The sequence below is a fragment of the Sarcophilus harrisii genome, chromosome 2 (assembly GCF_902635505.1).
Source record: "Sarcophilus harrisii chromosome 2, mSarHar1.11, whole genome shotgun sequence".
Classification (NCBI taxonomy): Eukaryota; Metazoa; Chordata; class Mammalia; order Dasyuromorphia; family Dasyuridae; genus Sarcophilus; species Sarcophilus harrisii.
In genome coordinates this window covers 44,871,335-44,890,290 of record NC_045427.1, presented here as the reverse complement: position 1 = coordinate 44,890,290, position 18,956 = coordinate 44,871,335, and the positions used below count along the sequence as shown (strand labels likewise).

The 18,956-nt window shown below is 47.4% G+C and overlaps 2 protein-coding genes across 6 annotated transcripts in view; one reads left to right on the top strand and one right to left on the bottom strand.

Annotated features, from left to right (window-relative positions):
* Positions 1–18,956, top strand: part of GAS8 (growth arrest specific 8) — a 29,405-nt gene that overhangs the window by 7,346 nt on the left and 3,103 nt on the right. For 3 of the 5 annotated variants that reach the window (XM_031950098.1, XM_031950096.1, XM_031950097.1), the window contains 10 exons: positions 3,122–3,223; positions 3,499–3,696; positions 4,148–4,354; positions 5,353–5,407; positions 5,844–6,049; positions 6,609–6,776; positions 7,091–7,177; positions 9,261–9,470; positions 11,345–11,410; positions 15,986–16,359. In XM_031950098.1, the coding sequence (XP_031805958.1) occupies positions 3,122–3,223; positions 3,499–3,696; positions 4,148–4,354; positions 5,353–5,407; positions 5,844–6,049; positions 6,609–6,776; positions 7,091–7,177; positions 9,261–9,470; positions 11,345–11,410; positions 15,986–16,135 (1,449 nt within the window). In that variant the 3' untranslated portion in view covers positions 16,136–16,359. Of the gene's footprint in view, positions 1–3,121; positions 3,224–3,498; positions 3,697–4,147; positions 4,355–5,352; positions 5,408–5,843; positions 6,050–6,608; positions 6,777–7,090; positions 7,178–9,260; positions 9,471–11,344; positions 11,411–15,985; positions 16,360–16,724; positions 16,850–18,956 lie in introns of those variants that run through there. The other 2 variants (XR_004231616.1, XR_004231617.1) reach the window with 2 other exon arrangements.
* Positions 16,598–18,925, bottom strand: LOC116420958 (5-hydroxyisourate hydrolase-like). The gene is made up of 4 exons (XM_031949228.1): positions 18,859–18,925; positions 18,708–18,762; positions 17,630–17,765; positions 16,598–16,810 (listed from the first exon to the last, which is right to left on the bottom strand). The coding sequence occupies exons 1-4, from the start codon at positions 18,923–18,925 to the stop codon at positions 16,721–16,723; spliced, it is 348 nt and encodes a 115-aa protein (XP_031805088.1). The 3' UTR covers positions 16,598–16,720.

The window sequence follows — 18,956 nt, the reverse complement described above, 5'->3', positions numbered from 1 at the left end:
TAAATCTTTCAAAATTATTTGTCTTTACCATATTGCTGTCTTTGGATGAATCGTTCTTTTCCATTCACTTCCTTTTGCATCAGTTCATACAAGTCTTCATAAGTTTCACTGAAACTACCAATTGTTGTTTTTTACAGCATAAATAGTATTCTATCACATTTATGTACCATGACTTGTTCAGCCATTCCCCAATTTATAGGCACCCTTTTAGATTCACATACTTTGCTACCTCAAAAGATACACATACACACATCTACATCTATATTTTTATATACCTATACACATACATCAGTAGAGTTTATTTTGCTTAGGATGAATCCCTCCCTTAATTTACCTTCCCTTTCCTCCCTTCCTCCTATTTCACTAATAAGTAAAAATAATTTTTGGCTCCATCTCTTTGTGTGTGTATTCTTCCCTCTTTTGACCTATTCAGATGAGAATGAGGTTCAAGTATTAGCCACTCCCCCACTGAAGTAAGGCTGGAAGGATGTCATTGACTTCTTTTTGGTCCATTTTCATTTTCAGGGAGTTTGTTGTTTGGATAAGGTTTTGTACCTGTTGTGCCAGGCTTATAATTCAGTTTCCAATTCCTTCTTCCATAGCTCTTATTTCTAATACTCTCGCTTACAAGAATATTTTAAAACTTAAAAAAAAAAAGATTTCTGCTTTATCTGTTCTAGGAATTCTAATTGAATTCATCCCCAAGTTGTTGTTGTTGTTGTTGTTGTTGTTTTTTGAGGTTTTTGCTTGCAGATGTTTTGGAATCATTCTCTTCTTCTGAGTGATCCTGCCTCATCATAATTGTTTTGTTTTGTTTTGTTTTTATCATAGGATTCCTTTTTTGTTTGTTTGTTTACTAATTCTTTTTTCCTGACTTCATACTTGATGTTAAGACTGAGTTGTATGTACTCGTCTAGGGAAAGTCTGGACTGTTTTCATTTGCTCCTTTCTTAGAGAATTGAATGTTCTACTGTTCCATAATCCCAGGGACATCGCTGGCTTGGGACCTGCAAGGTTTGATGTTCCTAGAGTGGTCTATTCCAAGGCAAAGTCTGATTGCTGCCTCTGGTCTGTTTTGCAAATTATCAACAGTAGACTGCTGCAATCAGACTGCCTCAACCAGCCTGATGAAATGCTCTCCTGATTCAGACTTCCAGGTCCCACTTTGGTGTAGGATTATCTCTGTAGGTATTCTTCTGCAGGGCCTAAAACCCCCAGTGATGGGGAAGGAAGGGAGCAACAGGTCCTCTTTCAGTTCACCTTGAGCTGTGGGCAACAATACTGTCACTTTACATCCATCCCAAAATAAGTCTGTCATTGTCTCATATGGGGTTCTCTCCCAGGTTTCCAGCCCTTCTCTGGGCACTGGTGTGATCTGGAGGGTATGTAGGGCAATAACATCATAAGGCTGGAAAGATAGCTTGGGGCCAAGTTGTATATGGAGATCAAGTGAGAGGGAGCAGGAATAAGACCTGGAAACTTAAGGGGACATTTAAGATGGCTGCAAGAGTGAAGATGAAGATGAGTGAGATTGTGAACCATGATAATTAGATTCTGTGGTAGTGTCCTCCACAGAAACATGGGAGATCAGAAGTAGGGGATTCTGGGAGGAAGATAAATTAATTCTAGTTTAGACACATTGAGCTTGAGGTAGCCATGGAACATATAGTTTGAAAAAGAACTCAGAAGAAAGACTAGGACTGAATCTGGAATCATCTACCTTAAAATTATAATTAAAGTAAAGGAAACTGACAAGATCACAGAAAATATAGAGAGGAAAGGAGAGAGGGGGAGGACAATGGAAGGGAGAAGAGAGGAGGGGAGAGGAGGAGTGGGATAAGGAGAGGAAAGGAGGGGAGGGGGAGAGGAGAGAGGAAAAGAGAAAGGGGGAGAGGAGGGAAGAGGAGAGGAGAAAAGAGGAGGGAAGGGAGAGGGAAGAGGAGAGAAAAGGGAAGGGGAGAGGAGAAAAGAGGAGGAAGGAGAAAAAAGAGGGAAGGGAAAGGAGGGGAGGAAAGAGGAAAAGTAGGGAAGGGAGAGGAGAAAAGGGGGAGAGAAGAGGAGAGGAAATGAGGGGAAGCAAGAGAAGAAAAAAGTTGAGGGAAGAGGAGAAAAGAGAAGAGAGGAAAGAAGGGAGGAGAAGGAGAGGAAGGGAAATGGGAGAGAAGAAGAAAGGAGGGGGAGGGCAAAGGAGAAAAGAGGAGAAGAGAGAAAAGGAGGGGGAGAGGTGGGGAAGAGAGAAAAGGGGAAGGGAGGAGAAGAGAGGAGAAGAGAGAAAAGGGAGAAGAGAGGAGAAGAGAGGGTCTAGGGAACCTCTTAAGTCTTGGGATATACCCATGGTTAAAGGATATGACATGGATGGAAATCTAGCACAAAGATAATTTAAAACAAGTCAGGTAGAAAGAAAACCAAAAGAAAGCAATGTCACCAAAAAACAAACAAACAAAAATAAACCAAAAAACCCAAAAAAAACAAAAAACCCCCAAAACAAAACAAAGAGAAGAAAATATCAAGGGAGAGCAAATGGTCTCACTTCCCCTTCCTTCCCCCCTCTTCCTTCCTCCCTTTTCTTCTCCTCTTTTCTTCCCTTCTCTTCTCCCCTCTCTCCTTTTACCATCCCTGGCTGCCAGAGCCCCTCTTCCTTTTTGTATCTCTTTTCTAAAACCATATTCTGCAGAGACAGGGATGGGTGTCTGATGCTTCCCCTCACAGAATAGATTGCTGGTTTCTTGAAGGACAGGCCCTTTTCCCTTATTGCCTTTTTATCCCACATGCCTAGCACACAGTAGTGGGTTAATAAATGTGTGACTGATTAAGTGTCCCCATGCACGTGATGAAGTATTGGGCATTGGCAGAATATTGTGGCAAATAGCACTTGAAGTAGTCCATTCCTGGAGTGGATATTTCTGTTGGGAAGAAGGACGGCCTCAATTCTGAGTAAGTGGATATTGCCTTTTTCTTTGTGCCTTTCCCTATATGTATGAATATATATATATATATATATATATATATATAATATATATATGAATCAATAGAACTTTTCCCTTCAGCAGCGTGACTGCCAGTGATTTTTTTTATGATTTATGATTTGTTTTGATATTTAATGATTTTCTGTTTATTTCAGGCGCCCAAAAAGAAGGGAGGAGGAGGAGGAGGAAAGAAGGGAAAAGTAAAAACTTCCCCCATTGTTGACGGCATCCCACCAGAAGAAATGAACAAGGAACAGGTAGGAGCTGGTCTTGGGCCATCCTCATCTGTCCCATCTGTGAGTCCAGGGTTTATGTGGGTGTTCGAGTCTCCCAAAAGTCTAGTTGGGAAGACAAAGTGCATTTGTTGTCACCAATTTTAAGCTCATTTAAAAATGGAACCCTCTTCCAAAACTCAGCTTATTTCTGCTTGTGCATCGTGAAATACAATGTCCTCGTTGTATTTCATGCCGGTGAGCCAGGAAATCTTTGCTATTCTCCCTTGAGCCTTACCCTCCCCACCTTGATTCTACAGGTGGAGGAGCACATTTTGCGAATCAGAGAAGAGCTGGACAGGGAAAGGGAAGAACGCAACTACTTTCAGCTGGAGCGAGACAAGATCCACACGTTCTGGGACATCACCCGGAGGCAGCTGGAGGAGAAGAAAGCTGAGCTACGGAATAAGGACCGAGAGATGGAGGAGGCTGAGGAGAGGCACCAAGTGGAGATTAAAGTGAGTGGTGGCCCAAACTGCTTGTGCTTAGCTCCTATGTACCAGGGGTGCTTCCAGGGGGTGGGGAGGAGCCCTCCTCAGCGTAACACCTTGGCACTCCTTTCTGGTCTGGGGAGAGCACTGCCCCCCCCCCCGGGAGTTTAAATGCAAAGAGAAATGTCAAGGAGGGTCCTAAGTTGTTTTTGTGGTGTGGCCCAAGTATCCTCTGGAAGGGATCTTAGAGAGAGAGAAACAGAGACAGAGAGACATAGACAGAGAGGCAAGACAGAGAGACAGACAAAAGGAAAAGAAGAAGAGAGAAGAGGAATGGAGAGGGAGAGAGAGGAGAAAAGAGAATGAATGTGGTCTTTGAAGGAGAAGTGCTTTGGCCATTCTTGGTCTTTCTGTCTGTCTATCTGTGTAGGACACAGAGAGCCCATGGGCCTGTGTTTTTCTGTGCATTTTATTTTAGGTTTACAAACAGAAAGTAAAGCATTTGCTGTATGAGCACCAGAATAACCTGACGGAGATGAAAGCTGAGGGAACCGTGTCCTTGAAGCTGGCTCAAAAGGAGCACCGGACGCAGGAGAATGAGATGCGCAAGAACATGCGCTGTCTCAAGGTGGAGCTCAAGGAGCAGGAGCTGGCCAATGAGGTGGTGATGAAAAACCTGCGCCTGGTACGTGCAAAGGCTGGGATGTGGGAAAGAGGGGAAAGTGTGAGTGGGCTGGGGACAGCTCCACAGCCTCCCAGTCTCTTCTTCCTCCAAACACTCTTTCCTTTCAGAAAAGATTAACAGGATGTGGCCAATGTGAGGAATGCCAGTGCACGAGACCTGGCTTCTGAGTTATTGTTGATAGGCATTTGATAGCATTTTTCTTTTGAGATTGTGGGTAGAGAAGGAGGGGATAGGAAGTGTTCCTGTTTCAGACCTTTCTTGTTTGTGAAATGAAGGGTGTGTGGCAGTGGTGGTCCCTCTGATGGGTCCCCAGCCCACTTGAGGAGATGCAGGATGTGGCCTTTGTTAGAAAGAGCATTTCCCGTGGAACTGGATAGCTCCTTGGGGAGGGCTCATGAGTTTCCATCCTACTACATCCATAAGCACACTCAATAACATTTTAGATCGCTGCCACTGGTGATCCTGAGAGACATAGCGTGTGCAGGGCTGGAGCCATACTTGGGAGACAGGATCTAATTTTGCCAGTGATGATTTTTAGCAGTGAAATAACAGGAAAGTCACTGACATTCTTCTTAGAGCTAAGAGCCTCAGTGTCTTTATTTGAAACACAAATAATAATAAAGATTGCCCTCCCCTACTTCACAGAGCTGTCATGAGGAAAGCAATTTAGACCCCTTCAAATGCAAAGTTTGTGGAACTATGCAGCCAGATAGAGAGGAACAGGAGTACGATAAGGTCACTTGACATAGCATGTCATTTTATCACCAGAGTTCTTGATTCTCTTAAAGCACCCTACCGCACATTGATGTAAAGTGAACTTTAGAATCCAGATCACGGGCCTGGGGTGACTGCAATCACTGCTTTGTAAATAGATGGAGTCATGGGTCATCATGGGGTTTTCCAGGCAGCACAGGTGCCTGTTTGGCCTGTGTGTGCCCACCGTGAACTGACCGTCAGTTTTTTCAGTGCTCTCGTAACACTGTCATTCTTCTTGACAGAAACATGATGAGGAGATTACTCGGATGAGGAATGACTTTGAGAGACAAGTCCGAGGTTCGTTGTATATTTTTGTAGCTCTCTATCCCTGCTGGGCCAAAACATCCCAGCCACCAGCTTCCCGCCTGTCCCGGGGGCACCAAGCTTGTCTTGAGCCACAGGGTGGGTTACTTCTATGGCTATAAAAGAATATGGAGACATTGGGAGAAACCAGAGGCCTCTGTGTTCATGGCTACAGGGTCCTTTTTCAGAGCTCCTGAGACAGACTCCATAAAAGGGCCTCCTGCCCCTGGCCCTTTGCTCAGCTCACTGACAAGGCTCCTGACTCAGTTCTCTGGGTGGGTCTGCGTGACATTCGGTGCCACCCATCTCGGCAGGAGCAGAGGGCCACGGGCCGGTGTTCTGGAGTCCAGGAGAACCTTGTGAGGCCGGAGCCTGGGCCGTTGACTCCGATGCAGGCTGCTAACCTGCTCTGTGCACTGTGTCCCTTCAGAGATCGAGTCCAAATATGATAAGAAAATGAAAATGCTGCGAGATGAGCTGGATCTTCGGAGGAAGACAGAAATCCATGAGGTTGAGGAGAGAAAGAATGGCCAGATCAACACGCTGATGAAGAACCACGAGAAGGCCTTCAGTGACATCAAGAACTATTACAATGACATCACCCTGAACAATCTGGCCCTCATCAACTCTCTCAAGGTAAACCGCCCCCAGTAGCCACGAACCCTCCCTGCCTCAGGTGAGCCTCCTTTGCTCCTGCTGGGAAAGCTTCCTTCAGACCTGCCATTCCTGAGCTCGAACTGAGCGTCATGGATGGGGGTGCTGAGCCTGCCTTTGAGGGGTGCTGGGTAGCCCGGCAATGCCGGCTTAGGCAGCTTCCAAGCCCCTGGCTCTGCAGCTGGGAATAGAAATCCTGATGCTGACTGCCCCCACGGGGAAGAGCCATGGCTACAAAGTGCTGCTCGTGCCCCAATGGCTGCCTCCCCTCTATGGAGCTACGTCCGAGGCCGGTCCCACAGCCCAGCCCCAGGTGGCCTCTGCCCCCACGTGTTCTGTACCCTGCCATGCCAGGCTGTCTCTAGGCTTCCCCGCACATGTCAGGGTCAGACACCCAGTAAGTTTGTGTTTGCGCCTGTAGCAGTGAGTTCCCCGAAAGGTGCGGGCACTGATTGGAAGCATTTCTCCTGGACGCAAGAGGAGTCTCTGCCTCTTTCCTGCACCTGCCCTCCTTGCCATTCTTTTCTCTTGTCATCTGCAGGAGCAAATGGAGGACATGAAAAACAAGGAAGACCATTTAGAAAAAGAGATGGCGGAAGTGATGCTCCAGAACAAGAGGCTGGCAGAGCCACTGCAGAAGGCCCGAGAGGAGCTGATGGACCTCCATAAGAAACTAGTCAACTATGAGAAGGACCGACAGGCCCTGGCTGTGAGTGTCCTCCCGAGCTCAGATTCTGGGGATCCCCCCGTGATCCCAGGAGGTTCCCCAGAAAAGTGACCAGGAGCCGGGCTGAGCCTAAGGCATGGCCCCCACGTGGGCTTCTCAGAACTTGTGGATGAAGAGGAGGAGGGAAGCTGGGGACCCCTGGGCGCCCCTGAGGGGCCAGGAAGGAAGTCTGGGCATTATCTCAGGGATAAGAGCACCCCTGCCCTTCTCTGGCAGAGCTGCCTCACCAGAGCTTCAGCTGCCCCAGGTTTGAGTCCTGATGTCAAGGGCCTGCTCTGCCCCTTCTCTTCTCCCAGAATACAAAAGCTCGCCTGAAAATCACCGAGAAGGAATTGAAAGACTTGCAGTGGGAACATGAAGTGTTAGAGCAGCGGTTCATCAAGGTGAGAGAGTGTGGGTATGGGATGGCACGTGTGTCCTCAGGGGCAGGGGAAGGACCACAAGAGGGAGTCCTAGGGGAGGACCAGAAGAGGGAAGCACAACCTCTGGGTGGACTCGGCCTCAGGGCTGTCAGGAAGCTGCACTTTGTGTCTTCTCCCTCCCTGGTTGGAGGTCATGGTTGTCCGGTCATGAATAAGCCTCATGGGGGCTCTCCCTTGGTTAGTAGTGCTTACACTCCCTGAATGAGGCCTGGTGGGGCTTGATGTGGGGCATTAGGCAGGCGCCATCAGGCCTCGGTCTCCCCATTTGTGGCCCTGTTCCTCTGTAGATGCACTCGCTATTCAGAGACAGTTTGTGGTGGGCTTATAAAGGAGGGGTTCTGAGCCAGAAGAAAGTCAGTGTCCAGGTGGTGAAAACCACTTGTTCATGAACTGAGACTGGATGGACACCTTCAAAAACCCGGTAGAGGGGCGTGGTGGGCAGCCTTAAAGCGGGATCCTTTAATTCCTGGTTAGCCTATTGCTTGCTTGTCTCTGGGTCTGTTGGCAGCCCTGCTTCCTGATGTGCTTGTTGATTGAGCTTTACTGACTTAAGTAGGAAGAGGATTAGAATGAAAGGTGGTAGCTCTTTGTGAAGATCCTGGTACCTTGGAGGACCCAGAGGCCTCCATAGCATCCAAGTATGTAGTAATGGAGAAGAAAGTGAATTAGCAATGAGAAACTTCATTCTTATTTGGCCTATAAGTTTTACAATAGAATTTTAATGTCTTTTACTTGTTATTTGTTTTTTTAACATCAAATATCAGAGAGGAAAAAAAAAAACTTTCTCCTAATAGAATAGAATAGAATTTGTCTTTTACTAAAGACAAATGACTTAAAATTCGGTAACAGATTTCAAAGAAAATTCTAACTCACAAGCCATTATTATTATTGTTGTTGAGTCATGTCTGGCTCTGTGCAATCCCATGGACTTTTGTCCCTGTGGTTTTCTTGGCAGAGATACTGGAATGCTTTGCCATTTTTCCAGGATCAATAAGAAACTGAGGCAATTAGGGGTTAAGGAATTTGCCTAGGTCACACAGCTAGTATTTGAGGATGCATTAGAACTCAGATCTTCCTAATCCAAGCCCATTGGGATTCTATCCATTATGCCCTGCGAGCCATAGAGCCTATTAATTTTGAGAAATCTTTAGCAAATTGATTGTGTTTGTACCAGGTTTGAAGTTTATGAAACTCGAACCATTTACAGGCATATAATGAAACTGTTCTCTATATATATATATATAACTGTGGAGGGCCCTGAAAGTCCAAAGTATGCAGCAAATACTTGTGGTAGATGTTGTTGTTCAGTTGCTTAAGTTGTTTCCCAACTCTTTCTGATCTATTTGGGGTTTTCTTAGCAGAGATACAAGAGTGGTTTGTTATTTTTTTTTTTCCAGTCCATTTTACAGAGGAGGAAACTGGGGTAAACAGGGTGAAGTGACTGGCCCAGAGTCACACAGCTAGGAAGTATCTGAGGCCAGATTTGAACTCCTAGTTCCAGGCCCCGCACTCTATGTACTATGGCACCTCTGAGCTGCCCCATGGTTGAAATGATGGTTCTGATGTTAGCTGGGAAATAAGGTATGGGACTGGCCACTGACTAGCCCAAGACATATCTAAACAATGGTGAAAACTCTACATTTTCTCCGAGATAGGGCCTAGTCCCCCATTCCCCTCTGCCACTTGTCTTTTCAGTCTGGTTCTGTTGGTTTTCACCAAGTCCTGATCTTTTCACGTCCATATGAAAGAGAAAGACTTCCTGCTGATTCTCTGTGTTAGAAACTTCCCTGTATATCGTACCTTAAAGGCAGTGGGTGTCATTGGCAACTGAAACACTGGGATGAAATCTAGGATTTGGTTAGCATGTTTACAGTTAGAAACCATGAGTCATCTGGTTTGCTCTAGTCATCACCCATTATCATTAGAGACGTGACAAAAATATATGTCATTCTCTCTCCATCAAATCATATTCTGTGAGTCTTGTTAATGAAATTTCCCTGAGAAATGAATTGGTTTCTCCCCATGTCCCTGTCTCCTGAGCCAGGTTCAAGAAGAACGAGATGACCTGTATTCCAAATTCAGCAAGGCCATCCTAGAAGTGCAGCAGAAAACAGGCTTTAAGAATCTGATTCTGGAGCGCAAGCTGATGACCCTCTCGAATGTGATGGAGAGGAAGGAGGTGCAGATGAACGAGATCCTCTCCGCCTCCAACCTTGACCCCGAAGCCCTTGCGGTGGTCTCTCGAAAGCTGGAGGTACAGGCTCTTCAGAAGGGTTTCTTGTTAATAGAGCAGGACACAGGGGTTCGATCACTGTGCTTTCCCCTAAGATTGGGGAATTTAGGCAACCCAACAGCAATTCCCCGTGGCCCTGTTTTTGAGGGCTCTCTCCAGACTCATTCGTGCTCTAGGTGTTGTTTTCCTGATCATATCCATGGGAACTTCCTAACCAACTGTGCCTTTTTAACAGTTAAGTATAGGTTAGAAAGGAAGGTCTTAAAAGTCTCTTTGATGGCTCTCCCATGGACAGGCACCAGGTCTTGGTGCATAAGAAGTGCATGGAGAAGAGAGCTGTCAGCTGGCTTTCTGTTGGGTTCAGTGCCCCACTTGTGCCATATTGGTGGTACACAACTAGCCGCATAGTGAGACAGCAAATGACATGACTCAGAGGGGAGTCTGAGGAAGCCCAGTGTCTGGCTTGCTGCTGAGCAGGCTCATGGCACTGTGGGAAAAATTGAGGCGGGCAATGAGCTGACATAGCGTGGCAACAGCCGCCATGAAGGGCATTCCATGAAGGGCATTCATGACAGGGTTTGGTCTTGAGCTTTGAATTGCTTATCCCAGAGGTAGATCCAGAACTAGAACCAGAACAGTGACTTTCCCTGCAGATCTTCCTGCACTCGGCTCTTTGTATTGCTTCCCACAAATACAGAAGAAGCCTTCACTCCTTTGTGGAGGTGCTTTTCTGTCATCATAACCATTAGACCTTCCATTTTAGGGTCACTCCTTGCATGTGTTAGCTTAACTTTAGTATTCTCTGGGTGCTGCTGTGAAAGATGCCCTCAATTTCCTCTGTGGTTATCTACAAGTGGGCAGAATATCTGCCATCTTCCTGTGCTCATGTACAGAGTCCTCTCCACTAGCCTTGCCCTGTGAAGCGTCCAAAAATGATGAAGGCAGAGGAAGACTCAACATATTGATCATTATTCTATGGGACTCATTTGCTGGTCTCTACCTCTGCACAAGCTGTGTGTACCAACTGTGCATAAGGCTAAACAACTTTTGCATTGGGTTAGCTGCCGTGAATAACATACAGGACAAGAGAACTTTCCCCTCTGTGGAGAACATATTCTGGCCCCCTCCCATGTTTAGAAAGCAGAATGGAGCTTGTTCTGATGAGAACTTTTGTTTTCTTTGGAGTCAATATAAAACATATCTGACTAAATAGATTCCAATGTTTTATCCTAATCCATTTATTGATAAAGATAGCCCTGTATGATGAGAATCTAAATAGAGGCAGAAAAGGGTTGTATACCTCTACTGAAATTCTGCTCAGAAAACCTGGAATATACTAAGTATCAGAGGAAGGAGGAACCTCAGGGGATTAACTGATTATTCCCCACCCTCCAGGAATTAGGTTGGTGTTTTATTATCATTTGATAGAAGAGCCATTTTGAAATGATTTGTCTAAACTCTACTATTCAATTCTGGGCCTTGAACCTAGAACAGTTCTTCACTTTCCATTGCCAAGACTCTTTTCCTGGCCCATGCTACTCAAAGTGAAGAGACCTGGTGGACTAATTAGCTAAAAGAAGCTGTCAGAAATAGCATTAGACCAACAAGTGTTGTTATGTAGAGCACATTTACATTTCTGTCTCAGAGAGGAGTACAAGCAGGAGGCAAGTGCTGTTCTTGCTAGGACAAGAAAGACCCCCTCCCCCCTTTATTCTGAAACTAGCAGATTCAGTCCCAGCAGCTGTGGGCCAAAGGTCAGAGGCTTCCTGGGCATTGCCTGCTGTGCTTGATTGTCCGCCCATGTCCAAGGCTCTCTTTTTAGTGTATATTTGGGACTTAGCAGCTTTCCGCTTGTCTCAAGTCTCATCGTGGACTTCTTTGATTTCCCTCTTCAGGATGTCCTGGATTCTAAAAACAGCACTATCAAGGACCTGCAGTATGAGCTCGCCCGTGTTTGCAAGGTGAGATGGTGACTGGGTAAGGCCTTGGGCAGACAAGAGGGAAGGGACATGGGTGTTGACTGGCTATAAAGCATTTGGACCTTCTCTGTTGGCACCCCTCACTTCCCAAACTTCCTAGTCTTACCCAGAATTAGGACTGAGAGCCCTGGCGCCCAGGGAGGGCATGCTACAGGGTCTTTGCACACTTCCCATACCTCTTTTTGTGTAGGTGCTCTGACTTCAGACTATAGGTCTGCCATTTAATAATACCTGGATAACTCCAGGCAAGACACAGGCCCATAGGGATGCATTCTCCTTGTTTAGACTCATCACTTCCCTTTCACCTTCTTCTGACCTTTATTTTCAGAGAAATGTGTATCATATCTGCTAAAACTCTGTGGTCTCCATGTACTTATGGGATGGTCACTTGCTCTTCTTGAGAGAGGGGACAGTTCTCCTGGAGCCTCATTCATGGCCAGTGGCCCTTTAGAGGCCCTGTTGCCAAAAGAGATTTACCAGAAATGGACCATTTTTTCTTTTTCAGATTGCAGTAGGTGACATTTATCGATAAATCTTTATTTCCAAGTTTTGTCTAGCTGCCTCATGCAAGAGATATCAGTAAATAATGATTTCAGATAATCATTTTTATAGGGTCCTGGGTCATCTTCCTTCTGGCTAATCAACTCCCACGAGAGATTCTTCATCTTATTCACATCATTGATTTAGGCTCCTTTGGTGCCCACCTTAATTAACTTTCTGGATTTTCTTTCACTTCTTCTTTAGTTTTCATTTTCTTCTGCCTCAGTCAGGATGTCCTGGCTTATGGTCATATCTCTAGCTGCCTCTAGGGGACCTTTAGCCTTTGGTTTTTCTTTTGGAAATGTGCTCTTTAAACCTTATCACCTTTGATTCTCTTCCTGGTCACTTCCGGCCTTAAGCTCTCTCTCCAGGTCACATACAAATTTGGGGTCTTCCATATCACACTTTAGGAATTATTGCTCTAGACTTAAAATAATTGGATACAGCTGCTCCAGATGCTTTTAACCACTGTCAGTTGGCCCACCATTTTTCTAATTCTGCTCTTTAGCAGTCAGTGAGTTAAGCCCTGGAAATACCAGATACAGAGAGTTGCCTCCTTGCAGCTATGATGGGAGAGCAGCCTACAGAAGTAACTTAGCTCAGATTAAATGCTTAATTCTCTCGGAGCAATTGTATTATATTGTATTGTATTGTCATACAAACCCAGAAGAGGTGACAGAGGGAGCTTCCCTCTGACATCCACTGAAACAACAAATTATAGAAACAATTGATAATTTCGTCGAAGAGAATGACAATAATGAGAGAACATACTAAAACTTATGAGATGCAGGCAAAGTAGTGTTCTTAGAGGAAATTTTATATCTCTAGATGCTTACATTAATAGAGAAAGAGAAGATCAATGATTTGGACATGCAACTAAAAAGGCTAGAAAAAAAATAAAAAGCCCCCCAATTAAATACCAAATTAGAAATTCTGAAAGTCAAAGAAGAGATTAATAAAACTGAAAGTAAGAAAAAACTAAGAGTTGGTTTTATGAAAAGACCAACAACATAAATAAGATTAGAAAAAGAAAACCAACTTACTAGTATCAAAAATGAAAAAGATGAACTTAGCACCAAAGAAGAGGAAATTAAAGCAATAATTAAGAGCCATTTTCCCCAACTGATAATTAAATGAAATTAATTTCAGTACTATATAAACTATTTGGAAAAATAGGTAAAAGAGGAGTCCTGCCAAATTCTTTTTATGACACAGATAAGGTGCTGATACCTAAACCAGGAAGGGCCAAAACAGAGAAAGAAAGTTGTAGACCAATTTCCCTCATGAATATTGATGCAAAAATCTTAAGTAAAATATTAACAAAGAGATTACAGCAATTTGTCACCAGGATAATACATTATGACCAAGTGGCTTTACACCAGGAATACAGAGCTGGTTCAATATCAGGAAAACTATTGGCATAATTGACTATATCAATAACCAAACTAACAGAAATCATATGATTATATCAATAGAAGCAGGAAAAGCATTTGACAAAATAACATCCATTCCTATTAAAAAGACTAGAGAGCATAGGAGTAAATGGAATTTTCCTTAAAATGATAAGTAGCATCTGCTAAAATACTCAGCAAGCATTATATGTAACGGGGATAAATTAGAAGCATTACCAGTAAGATCAGGGGTGAAATAAGATTGTCTCCTATCATCATTACTGTTTAAAATTGTGCTAGACATGATAGGGTTAGTAATAAGAAAAAAAAAGAAATTAAAAGAATTAGAGTAAGTAATGAAGAAACAAAATGATCACTCTTTGCAAATATGATGATATACTTAGAGAATCCTAGAGAGTCAATTAAAAAACTACCAGAAGCAGTTACTAACTTTAGCAAAGTTGCAGGATATAAAATAAGCCCACATAAGTCATCAGCATTTCCAAATGTTGTATGACACTCACCTGGTATGACACTGTGACCTTGTCATGACACTTACTCTAAAGGACTTGTGTGGGGTTAAAATGGGCAACAGCATCCAAATGCAGCACAAGAAGTCTTTGCTCAGGCCAGTCCCCCAGAGTTAGAAAGTCTTGGTTTAAAAGCCCAGTGATAGAGAACGTGTCTGATGTGTGAGGACCAGCCTGGATCAGTCTCTGACTGATCAGTCAGAGAGGCCCATGACTTTGGTACCTTTGAGGGAGGGCTTGCAATCTGAACTGATGAAGGCAGTTACCCACATTGATGGAATCTTAGGCTCTGGAAGTGAAATGCAGGTGCCCCATGCCAGCCTTTTCCCTCCCATAATTGGGGCTGTACCTGCTGGCTCATTCCCTGGCAGATCTCTCTCATGCCCACCTTGGTTTTGCTCGTTCTGCACTCACATTGCTTCTGTATCTATGGCTCCATCTCAGCCTTCTTTCTTTGCCACCATTCTAACCTCCTTGCCCACCACTGCACCACCAGCCACTGACTTTATTTTCCCAAACCCTTTTCTCAGCCCCTAATGTTTTCCTGACACTTTCTGTCTTGTCTATCTTCATGCATATGCACTCGATTATCAAACTGTCACTTTGGGTAGGTAAGGGCCAGTGGGTCTAGCTCAGTCCCTAGAAGCTCCCACTACATCTCAACCTCGAGTTCTCATTTCTTATGGCCACAAAGGGAAGCTTGGGGGGAAATCTGGAACAATCATGTTCTAATGCAGCCAGAGAGCCACTGCTCCTCCTTAGTTCCTCCATTTTGTCCACTTCATCCTTCACTTTCTCCACATCCCAAGCACCCCTAAGACCTGGGGGCAAATAAGATAAACATCTAATGTGATTTTTTGACAGTCTGGTAAAAAGTAGAGAGAAGGTTGGAATACTGGCCGGGGTTTGGGATTACCTGGATTTCAGTCATCCAACCTCCCTGCCACATGAACGTTGACAAAGGAACATTAGCTCTATTGCTTTTGAGAGCACGCCGTCCCCAGGTGAAACAGAAATGTCAGAAATCCCAGCTGACAACAAGTACATGAACAAATACCCAAGTCACTAATAATAAGAGAGATGTCAGTGAAAACAGTCCAGAGGTGTCGCCTCTTCCCCAGAGGTGACAGAAGCTGAAAATAGGCACGTTGTAGGGACTGCGGGAAGATGGGAACAATACTCAGGGCAGGGGACGCTGTGAATTGGGCCTCCATTCTAGAAAACGGTGCTAAAATGGCCCTGAACCACACATACCACTTCTGGGAAAAGACCTCAGGGAGGTCAGAGATGGAAGGAAAGGCCAGTACATGCAAAGTCCTGACAGCAGCGCATTGGGATTAAGTGACTTGCCCAGGGTCACACCGCTAGTGTGGGTGAAGTGTCTGAGGCTGGATCTGAACCCAGGGCCGTGCTCTGTCCAGCCTGTCATTCAGCTGTCCCAGCACATCCTAGAGTAGCAAAAAATTGGGGGAAAAGCAAGTATCTGAGGAATAAATTGTGGTGATTGAATATGATGGAATATTAGTGCAACAGATGGAGTGTTTGCTTGGCTAAGTATCTTTGAAACAAGGTTTTTGGTTTTTCTTTTTTTTTTTCTTTAAATGGGTGTGGGGTGAGAGGATGAGAAAGTACATCTTTGTCAAACAAAAATTAATATTGAGGCAGAAAGAAGTGAAGCATCTGGAGGATTCAGGGAAACTTGGAAAGGCTTGTCTGAACTGTTGTAAAGTGAAGTTAGAACAGCTTATGTGATGTCCTTAATAATGTGAAGAAAAACAGTTACTGTCCCTGACAGTAACTCTGTCCCTGGTCTGGGAGATAGAGGGGCCAGAGGTGGCGGGAGCTCAGCACAAGAGCTGCTTCTTCAGGCTGGGCCCGGTACCTGGGGACCTGAGGGAGGTTCTTTTAGGTTGGGATGGAGGGGCAGAGAGTAATGTTTAAACAGAGAGGAATGACGGGACAACATCCAGGTCAGTGCTGGCCTCCCCGGCCATCCTGGGCCTTCTGCTCTGACATCTTCCTCCCCCCCCCCCCCCCCCCCCCCCCCCCCCCCCCCCCCCCCCCCCCCCCCCCCCCCCGCCTTTCCCTCCCTGCAGGCGCACAACGATTTGCTGCGAACGTATGAAGCCAAGCTCACTGCCTTTGGCATCCCCCTGGACAACATGGGCTTCAGGCCTCTGGAGACCTCAGTCATAGGACAGACCCTGGGGCACGGCCCCGCCGGGCTGGTCTCCATGCCAACGTAACCTGGACAGACCACGGCCTGCCTTCCCCTCCACAGGCCGAGGGGCTGAGGCTGGCGACACCTCCAGAGACGATGGCGCTAGAATGCCCCTCTTTCATAGATTTAAGGTCGGTTATTTTTCTAAAACTGTGTCCTCAGCAGATGAAAAGTTTTTAACTTGTCTCTGTCTCTGCCTTGTTCTGTCTCAAGGCTGCATTAAAGTGGGCCCGGGTATGGGAGTGAAACCATGCTGCGTGTTCTTGGTGTCTGCCCCCTGCCCAAGGGTCTGCCCCCTCAGACCCACCTCGGACCCCCCACAATGCCAGGAGAGCCCGGCCGCCCCCCCCCCCCACCATGACTGTGCCCCCCCCCCAGGATCCTGGCCCTCAGCAGCCCCCACCTGCCCACAGCTGGCCCCGTCTTCAGGGGCACTGGGAGCAGTTTCTCAGCTCCCCGGGGAGACAGTGAAGGAGCGAGTGGCCCCTGCCGAGAGATGAGCACAGAATTTATTGCTCTGTCGGGGGGCTGCTCTCAGTGGCTCATCGGCAAGGAAGTGGATGGCTCTGGACCGAGCTGGGTCTCCGGGCTCACTCTGGTTCTTGGCTGTCTAGCTTCCTCTGTAGGTGGTGTAGGAGAATGGACTCAGCAGCAGGGGCACGTGGAGCTTGTGGGCCTCGTTTGTGATGGTGAAAACAACCTGAGAGACAGAAGCAGTGGGCGGGTGGGACTCAGGCAGGTGAGTGAGCCCAGGATCCTGAGGGAGTGCACCCCCAGGCCGATCCGCTGCCCCTCAGCCCCCCAGGGAGCGGGAAGCTCCCCCCAGATGGCTCTGGAAGTGGAAACCCTTCTCACGCGGAGGGAGGATTTTGATGGGTTCTGGGTGATCAGGACAGGCCCTAGAGAGCTGGAGGCTGGCCAGCAGGCGGTCTGGGCTCTGCCCTGCAGAGGGGAGTAAGAGGTAGAGCAGCCCTGGGGAGAGCGGGTGTGGAGAAGCCTAACTGTGGCTCAGCATCCTGGCCTCTGCCTTTCTCCTGGGAGTTCAGAGGCCTCTGGCCATGGGCTGCTGGGCAGACAGGGTTCTAAATGCCCCTTAGGCAGATTTTTTCCTTTTTTGCTTTCTCATTTGAAAAAAAAAAGTCTGCCAAGGGAAAATAAGGCAGGCTTCCAGCCCAAGAGGTACTTTTGGACAAGAGTTACTGGGGACAGGCAGCCTGGAGAGCTCCAAGGGTTTTTAGGGTCTTGCGGGGAATGCCGTGGGGCACAGCGCTGGGCCTGGAGTCAGGGAGATGAGTTCTAGCCTAGCCAGCTGGTCCCGGGCAAGTCCCTGCCTCAGTTCCTTCATCTGTAAAATGGGGGTGATAGGAGCCCCTGGCTGCTGGGTGGTTGTGAGGATAGGGTGAGATTCAAGGGCTGCACGAGTGCCAGCAACTCCACGATTGCAGGGCCAAGCCTGGTGCCCACCACCGACTCCCCCCAACCCGACCCTTGCTCCTTTACCTCCCCCATCAGCCCTTACCTCCACATAGGGGTAGAAGCTGGTTTGTCCCATCTTTTTCCAATAACCTTCCGTGTCAAAGAAGAGCTTGTAGGTGCCAGCCGTCATTTGTTCAGGAGTCAGAAGCCCGGGGCAGCGGCCGTCAGCATTGGTGTAACTAGGGAAGGGAGAGCAAGAGGGCTCAGAAAAGGCAGGGGCTCCTGCCGGGCTCAGGCCACGGCTCTCCCCCTCCGGCCGGGACCCTGGGGAGGGGCCCTGAGGCCCATGGGCAGAGATCAGCCTCCCGGCCCCGGGGAAGGGGAGAGCTGTCTAAGCAGGATCACACTATCATACCTCCCCTGGCCCAGCTGCACCCGAGCAGCCAGCGTTAGCCACGCCAACCCCCCCAAAACGGTCATGGATGCTTCAGCCCTTAACGGTTAACACCCGACCTAAGTATTAATTTTTCATAAACTTGGAACCCCATCAAAGCATTCCCCAAAATGGTGAATTTAGACCCAAAGTGAACTATTCTCTTTTTGAAACTAGAGGGTCAGAACTCGGTTGAGTCCCTGTCCCCTCATAGCCAAGGCCGCTTCCCTCTCTGTCCTGATCGTGCTGGGCAGGGCAAGGGGCCGGCCTGGCCTGTGGAGGCCCTGCCCGAGCCTTGTGCCAGCCATGCCCCCGGTCCATCAGAAATGACCACTAGAGGGAGACAGCTCACAGATGAAGAAAAGCCCAGAGCACCCTCGTTAGCTAGGCCGGTCCTGGGATCTGGGGCCTGAGCAATGGGGAGGGCAGGGATGCACCGGGAATGCTGGGTCCTCCTTTGGGCTTGGGCCCCTGAGGTCCCTCCCCAGCTCTCTAGCTAAGCTTCCAGTTGTCCCCAGCCCTTGTTGCTGCCCCTTTGGCAGAAAGCTCAGGCTCTGAAATGGGCTCAGAAAACAGCAGTGCCCCTGAGACCTGAGCTGAGCCCCCCACCCCGGGAGATGCCCACCTGGGGCTCACACAGAAAAAAGCCAGGGAGGAGTGTGGTGGGGATCACCTCCTGCCCCCGGCCCAGCTTCCTTTCTCTCCTGTCCCCCTCCTCACACGGGGCAGGTCCCACTTGCCCCCTCACCTTTTCCTCAGCTCAGTCAATGATTCCCCCCAAGCCTGAAAGGCGGGCAGAACCCCTGGGGCGGAAGGCCGAGGACCAACATGGGGTCAGGGGGCGTTTTCACCTCCATGGCCGGGCTTGGGGGGATCAGGGGATGGGGAGGGGGAAATACCTTCCACCCCACCCCCGCCTCTCGTTGGGGTGTTTGCTGAAGGCGGGCCTGCCACCTGGTTAGGCATCCTTTCAAAACGTGCCCCCCCTCCCACAACC